Source organism: Nansenia antarctica (assembly GCF_963989245.1).
Source record: "Nansenia antarctica genome assembly, chromosome: 3".
Taxonomy (NCBI): domain Eukaryota; kingdom Metazoa; phylum Chordata; class Actinopteri; order Argentiniformes; family Microstomatidae; genus Nansenia; species Nansenia antarctica.
This window is the reverse complement of record NC_137688.1, coordinates 31,232,837-31,241,227: the sequence shown is the minus strand read 5'-3', so window position 1 is coordinate 31,241,227 and position 8,391 is coordinate 31,232,837. Positions and strand designations below refer to the sequence as shown.

At 46.6% G+C, this 8,391-nt stretch overlaps 1 protein-coding gene across 1 annotated transcript; it reads left to right on the top strand.

Annotated features, from left to right (window-relative positions):
- Positions 1-4,694: 4,694 nt before the first annotated feature.
- socs4 (suppressor of cytokine signaling 4) lies at positions 4,695-6,054 on the top strand (the record flags this gene model as incomplete). Its single annotated transcript, XM_080526771.1, is given in 2 exon segments — positions 4,695-5,006; positions 5,008-6,054. Coding segments are annotated over 2 exon segments (1,359 nt in total).
- Positions 6,055-8,391: the final 2,337 nt, after the last annotated feature.

Sequence of the window (8,391 nt, the reverse complement as noted above, 5' to 3'; positions counted from 1 at the left end):
GCCCGTCAAATCTGCACACATGGGGCATAGCAGAGACACCAGCATGCCAACTGTGTTCCAAGCGAGGAACCCTGGAACACATCCTCAGCTGCTGTACAAGGGCCCTTGGAGATGGACGGTACAGGTGGAGGCATGACCAAGTCCTGAAGACCATTGCTGAAGCCATCAGTGCAGGACTTGTGTGGGCAAAGCAGTTCCGACCCTCCAAGAAAACCATCGCCTTTGTCAGAGCTGGGGAGCAGCCAACCCCTGCCAGGAAAACATCTGCAGGCATCTTGACCTCTGCAAGAGACTGGCAGCTGTTGGTTGACCTTGAACATCAGCTGACGTTCCCCAGCCACATTGCAGTCACCACCCTGCGACCAGACATTGTTCTCTTTTCTGAGTCCACCAGGCAAGCAGTGCTGCTGGAACTGACAGTCCCGTGGGAAGACCGCTTGGAAGAAGCCTTTGAGAGGAAGCTCTCCAAGTACGCGGGACTGGTCAGTGACTGCCAGCAGGCTGGGTGGAGAGCGAGGTGTTTCCCAGTAGAGGTTGGTTGCAGAGGATTTGCAGCCCGTTCCTTGGCCAGAGCCTTCAGCAGTTTGGGCATCGATGGAGAGAGAAAGAGGAGAGCCATCCGCAGTACCACCAATGCGGCAGAGAGAGCCTCTAGATGGCTGTGGCTCAAAAGAGGAGAGCCATGGAGTCATGGTAGCTAGTTAGCCATCTGGACACAAGCTGGGGTCTGATCAGCCCCGGCTGGGTCACCTGGAGGAGGGGGTATGATGTTGAAAGACCCGAAACGCCCGATGATTCCAGGAACATCACTGAAGATGTGTCCAGAGGCATCAGTAGATGTATGTACACAGTTATGCAATAAATTATCTATCAATATCAAAAATATATATACCTTTCCACTATAGCAAAAGATAACTAAATAATTACAAAAATACTAGTTAACGTTATTTTCAAGCTCCTCTAACTTATATTTATCCAAGAATTCCTTTTTTCCCCCCCCATTTTAATAGTATTACTTTTTTTATTGTTACATCAAGGCCATTCCAAATGGATACCCCACAAACTGAGATGCACTTGCTTTTGAGCGTTGTACGGACATTAGGTTGTTTTAATAATAATAATAATAATAATATAACAATAACAAAACTGTAATAAGAAGCTGTCTTGAAGATTTTATTTGATTCTTTGGCAAAAAAAAAATTCTTCTTTTTTTTTTTACCGAGAACAATGTGCACAAACACACTGTAGTGTATCCACACTAAATCACTGTGTGTGTAATGTGTAATGGATACTATGTTTGTTATTGGTCTTTGCTACTAGAACTAGTCCTGGAATCTCTTCTTTGTTGCCTACCTGATTACCTTTCTGTTGCTATGGACTTCAGGGCCAGTTTAGTGGATTCAGGGACGGAATATGATTGTAATTATACAATATATGCCATTTGTCTAACGCTTTTATCCAAAGTGACTTACATTGCAATGAGTGCATACATTTCAGTATATATGGTCCCAGCGGGAATCGAACCCACAACCTAAGCGTCATCATGTTATATGTTGTTCTACACTTCTGGCTCATTGGAGATTGTCTCCCTGTCTGACACATGCCCCTTTGGGTATCATCTTGAGGGAGGTTGTGAATGAGGGTAGAGGAGGGTCTTGAACTAGAGCCATTACAACTGTGTGTGTGTGTGTGTGTGTGTGTGTGTGTGTGTATTATATGAGTGGATGAATGAGGGTAGAGGAGGGTCTTGAACTAGAGCCATTACAACTGTGTGTGTGTATGTGTGTGTGTGTATTATATGAGTGGATGAATGAGGGTAGAGGAGGGTCTTGAACTAGAGCCATTAGAACTGTGTGTGTGTGTGTGTGTGTGTGTATTATATGAGTGGATGAATGAGGGTAGAGGAGGGTCTTGTCTAATTGAAAGTGTGTGGCTCTTGTCTGTGCACACAAACACCGGTAGTGCTGCCACCACACTATGGACCTATTTCCGTGGATGAGAGTCGATATGGATCACCAAGTCAGGCCTTTCCTACAACGGGGGAGGTGAACATTTCCAGTAGATAGGTGAGAGTGTGGTAAGGGGATTGCTGTAAGTGACTTCCTGAGGAAGATATAGTTGAATGGCACATTCCCCTTTAATGGTACAGAACCCTGCTATCCTCATGATTGAATTGGCTACTTTGAGGCCCTTTGGGGAATAGTATAGTCATCAACAGACTTCCTGGACAGGGAAAAAAGGATTTCAGAGTCAGAGTAGTGTAGAGTAGAGTAGCCAGTGTGGGTTATGCCAAGTGAGGACACATGAGGTTTGTTTGACTCTCTGCGCTCACGGTGATCCAGTGAAACCTAGTATGTCCCAGTGCTAAATTACTTGAGCATCTTGTTGATGTATTACTCAATTTGGATTTCATGATATGAGACTAATCAATTATTTAGTTGATGGGAGTGTCACTACATTATCAGAATTTTTTTAAATGTCAAAAGATCGATTGATGATCTCTCTCTCCCTCTCCCTTGTGCGTGTGCATGGAAACACGCACACACACACACACACACACACACACACACACACACACTGTTGTAATTGTTCTAGTTCTAGTTGTAATCCAGTTGTAATGGTTCCACTTTAATGAATAATACATCATACATCATGTCATCACCTGCTGTAGAGGGAACCAAGTCTCCAGATTACATCATGACCTAGTTAATGACAATTAAGGAAGGGCCCTGACATTGAATTAGCTCCATTAAGTATGCCGGAAATGCAGTCTTAACATGCCTCTTGATATCTGATACCGATAGGTCTACAGAGTGGGAGGAGCGGCACAGAGAGGCCTAGACAGTAGGTCACAGATAGGGCTTGGAGTCTTGGACAGTAGGTCACAGATAGGGCTTGCAGTCTTGGACAGTAGGTCACAGATAGGGCTTGCAGTCTTGGACAGTAGGTCACAGATAGGGCTTGCAGTCTTGGACAGTAGGTCACAGATAGGGCTTGGAGTCTTGGACAGTAGGTCACAGAAGGGTGCATGCGGATCCATGGCAAAATGTCTTGTGTTTTTAACTTAGTTCGACTTGGAAGATCGCCGGACGCAACCTGTCGGAAGACTCGCATTGATTATCCAATCAATAAATGAAGCGCTCAGTGCAATCTAAAAGCTTGGCTGTTTCCTCTCTAACAAGGTTAAACTGGCATAGCCTATTATTGTCGCCTACTATATTATATGCTTTGCATTCAGTCCATGAACCATTCTCCAGGATAGCAGTAGCCTACTGCATAAATAAAGTATTGAATCAAAAATTAAATCAATCTATTTAAACGTTTAGTTGCTGGCTCACGAATAGGAAAAACTCACACTTTATAACTCTTAATTAAAAATAAATTAGAGGCTAAATATAATAATGTAAACATGTCAGGTAGGGAATAATCTGTTAGTGCACTTATCCAATGGGAACGTCTTTACGCGCGCTATACAGGGATAGAGGAAAGGATGCAGTCTCATTCACATCCCTCCTCTCCCTCTATCCCTCCATCCCTCCATCCCTCCTCTCCCTCCATCCCTCCATCCCTCCTCTCCCTCCATCCCTCCATCCCTCCTCTCCCTCCATCCCTCCATCCCTCCTCGACAAATGAGAAAACGATCCTATTCCCCAGAGGGTTTGTGTATAAAGAGAGCGGAACTTGTCAATGTTGGAGATGAGGTCTGGTGAGAGCACCGAGCACGCGTCTCTTCGTCTCTTGCGCAAATGGAGAGATTATTTGGCACCCGAGGACATGCACGTGCACATCACGTCTCTTTAAAACGATTTTGAAAGGTAAGATTAGCCGATTAGCCTCTCGAAAAACGCGACCACTAGTTAAGTGATTTGTAATAGAAACAGTTGGCTTTTGGCTACGGTATATTCTTGATGTTATTACAAAGCAAGGGTCCATAGTTTCTTCAAAGTGACACCTTTTTGGGTTAATATTGTAAGTGATTAAATAATACTTTCTTTAATGTTTTTATAGATATGTTTATACGTTTTCGTGGAAAGAAAATAGTTTAAACCTTATAACGCACCTTGAACTAACATTGGCTTTGTATCCGCAACTCGACCACTTTTGCTTTGATATACCGGACATGCCAGGGCATGTTCATGGAAGCAATTGGTTCGCAAGAAGTCTGTGTGAATCCAACCTCTTATTAAAGAAGACATTATTTTCCCTTTGGCATTTATTAGCCAGAGACATGTAGTGGAAATCCATCGAAGACAGTATGCAACTTTATCATCATAAAACTATACCTTAATATTATATAAAATGATACCTAAGTTAGGCCTAATTCAACCCTTATGAAAATGGAGCTCTGCCTATGAACCTATCAAATAAGTAAAACAAAAAAAGTACTTTTGTAGGCCTACTCTACTATTTTAAAAGTGTACTGATAACAATCCTATTGCTTTTAAATGAAAGCTATACCTTAATATGATATAAAAATGATACCTAAGTCGGCCCAAAGTCAAGATGAAAAAGGAGCTTTGCCTATCAAATCTAGAAGATGTACTTTTGTAGGCCTACTACACCTTTAAAAGTGTGCTGATAACAATCCTATTGCTTTTAAATGAATGAGACACCATATCCATATCCTGACTCTGTTCATCTGTCCTTTGATGTGGCAGAAAGAAGACAGAAAGAAGTCGAAGGGGGGGGCAACCATGTCTGAGAAGAAGTCCAGGAGCTCCGACACCCGTCCCAAATGTGGCCTCCGTAGCTGGAGCGCCGACAGCTACGTGTGGAGCGGCAAGAAGCGCTCGCGGAGCTCGCGGAACGAGCCCACCAGCGTCCAGCGAGGACCCGAGGGGGGTGAGGGGGGGGGAGGAGGGCCGGAGGACCCGGGCGGAGGGGGGGGGGCGGCCCGCTCCGCTTCCTGTCCGAGGAAACGACGCGAGAGGAAGTGCAGCTGCCCCGTCCTGGGGTCGGGGGCGGGGGGGGAGGGGGGGGGGGGGAGGAGGAGGAGGAGACGCGATGATGGACGTACCCTGCCGCAAAGCCATGTCGCGGCGCTCCCTGCGCCAGAAGTTCCAGGACGCAGTGGGCCAGTGTTTGCCGCTGCGCACGCACACCCACCACCACCACCACCACCACCACCACCTCCACCACCCGGCCCCCGGGGGGGGGTCCTCCTCCTCCTCCGCCCAGCGGCCCTTCTCAGTCCTCCTGTGGTCCAAGCGCAAGATCCACGTTTCGGAGCTCATGCAGGACAAGTGCCCCTTCTCCCCCAAGTCGGAGCTCGCCCACTGCTGGCACCTCATCAAGAAGCACGCCACGCACCCGAGCGCCGCCAACGGCCTGGAGGCGTCCTACAGAACCCCCATCCTCCTCCCCTCCTCCTCCTCCACCTCTTCCTCCCCGCCTCCCACTCCCCTCTCCTGGGACAACATCAGTAGTGGTTCCCCGGGGGGAGGAAGGGTCGGGGGGGAGCGGTCGGGGGGGAGCGCCAGCCTGGAGGACTGGGACCCTTCCTGTCCTCACGGGGGGGCCGGGGGGAGGGGGGGGGGGCAGGAGGAGGGCTGCTGCGGACACACCGACTACATCCTGGTCCCGGACCTGCTGCAGATCAACAACAGCCCGTGTTACTGGGGCGTGCTGGATCGCTTCGAGGCGGAGGAGCTGCTGGAGGGCCAGCCGGAGGGGACCTTCCTGCTCCGCGACAGCGCCCAGGACGAGTTCCTCTTCTCCGTCAGTTTCCGCCGCTACAGCCGCTCGCTGCACGCGCGCATCGAGCAGAACGGCAAGCGTTTCAGCTTCGACGGACGGGACCCATGCATGTACCGCGACCCCAGCGTCACGGGCCTGCTGAGGCACTACAGCGACCCGGCCACCTGCCTCTTCTTCGAGCCGCTGCTGTCCCGCCCGCTGCCCCGGACGTTCCCGTTCTCCCTGCAGCACCTGTGCAGGGCGCTGGTCTGCAGCTGCACGGACTACCAGGGCATAGACGGCCTGCCACTGCCCTATCAGCTCAGAGATTACCTCAGAGAGTACCACTACAAGTGCAACGGAGACTGTGCGCTGTGAAACACGTCGAGCGTCGGCGACGTTGGCGTATTGACATTTAGAAGCAAGCAGAGAGACTCCAGTCTCAGAGACGTTCAGGGAGGCTGAATGATGCTGGATGGAGGTTCTGAACCCGCATGTGGCTCAGGAGGTAGAGCCGTCGTGGAATGATCGCAAGGTCAGAGGTTCGATCCCCGGCTGGCCACGTGTCGAGGCGTCCTTGGGCAAGACACTGAACCCCAAATTGCTCCCAGTGAGCGGACCGGCGCCTTGCGTGGTAGCTTGCCGCCATTGTTGTGTGAATGTATGGGTGAATGAGAGGCCATTGTAAAGCACTTTGGAATAAGGCGCTATGTAAGGGCAGTCCGTTTACCATTTGAATCATCAAGCATTCTCCTCCTCTTTCATATTTACATTTATAAGCAGAGACTCTATAATGCTGCAGAGCCTGAATAATGCTGTATGGATGCTCTGAAGACTTGTATTTCCTTGTGGGAAAACTTAATCTGACATAAAGGAGACTTTAAAGACTTGTAATGTGCCTATCATTAGCAATTTTTGACCCCTTAAAAGGACAGACATGGAAACAGACTTATTATATGATGAATTGTTCATCTGACTTCAAGCTATCTTTTCCTCATGAATGTAACATCCTTGTCCATCCCAATGCTCTTTGCAAGTTGCCATTTTAGAGATGAGATAACACACAGATACTGTACACCAAAGTGAAAGGTCTTTTAACAAACAGATACAATCAGATGGATTTTATTGTAGTGTCTTTTTAACATTTACACAAGGATGGCATGTGGTCCTCAAGCAGTTTGCTCAGAATAAAAAATAAAAATAAAATAAAAAGTCTAAGAAGAGATTTGCTCAGTCTGACTCACCCGGCAATGTTAATGAGGGTTTCATGGGATGCACTTTTATATGTGGTCACTAGATGGCGATTTAAAAACACTGTTAGGTTTTAGGTTTGGACTTGCATTAGGAGTCAGTCCATAGGCCCCTTTCTCAATTGTAAACATTCTCTCCTCTCCTACACCCTCCACTCACTTCCTACTCAAAACATCAAATCTAGGTTCCTCCTCTTAGATATCTTCCTCCAATCCTTTCTGAGAAGGAATGGAGTGGGGGAGGGGGGCTGAAGAGAGGACACAAGGAATCATGTGGAGAAAGAGACGTACTGTAGAAAGAGACGTACTGTAGAAAGAGACGTACTGTAGAAAGAGACGTACTGTCGTCTCTGAGCACAACGTTTCATCTGCCTTCATTGATGACCAGTGTGTTCACCTCTTGTATTAAGTTGCTATAATGCAGTTCCATTTGATGTATTCTATTTCTATTTCTACAATCTTCATGATATAAACTGTTGTTAGGCTAGTAGTCATAGTCAGAGTATCCTACACTAAACGCTGTCTCATAGCACTGGTTTGTAGAGTAGATCTCGTTACAAACAATACATTGTAGGCTATCCATTTTGATTCCACTGTGACGTGACAGTTTGTTTTTTTAGGACCTTTAAATGGTCAAACATATTAGAATCCCTTTGCCCGACTGTATCACTAGTATTGTTTTCGATGACTGTCCATTAACTTGTCATTCACATAGTGAAGGTTCTTGCTCTAGTAGGAAAGCACTTTAAAGGCATGCGCACACACACACACACACACACACACACACACACACACATCTACACACATCTACACACATGCCTTTATACTTTACAGCTTTCACGGATCTGGATTAAGACAATTTAATGGTATGGAAAGATTTTCCTTTGAAGTGTCTGAAAACAACTTACAGTGATTGTGTAAAGGGCACCTCTAAATGCCACGGACCGCTTCACAGAGACTTGGAAAGATCAAAAATGAAAGGAATTTTCCTTTTCTCTCTCTCGTGACATATTCAGTATTGTATTGGTCGTCATTAAGCATTCAAATTGTTAGCGAAGAGGACCAAGTTTCAAGTTTTATTGTCACGTCACATTACACAAGTGTAAGAGAGTAAACTTCTTAGGCTTCGGCTCCTGACATTGCAGCACAAAGACAATAAGGCGATAGGCATAATTAGAGATAAAAAAGTGACAATAGTACAGGTCAGATAAGTGACAAATAAGACAGGATATAATTAGCAGAACAACTAGTAATAAAAGAGAGTAACTACTGTTACACCAGTAGTGTGTCTGCAGGACATCTCTCTGTGCTTCTCGTGTGTCCAAGCCCAGGAAAATAAATTCTCAGTGGACTGTCAGAGACCGGAGCCAGAGGTATTGATCTGCCTGAACCACCGAAATAAAATATGTATGATGTCTCAAATAATACAGTTATCACTGAAATCAGACCTCATCCAGAGCGTACA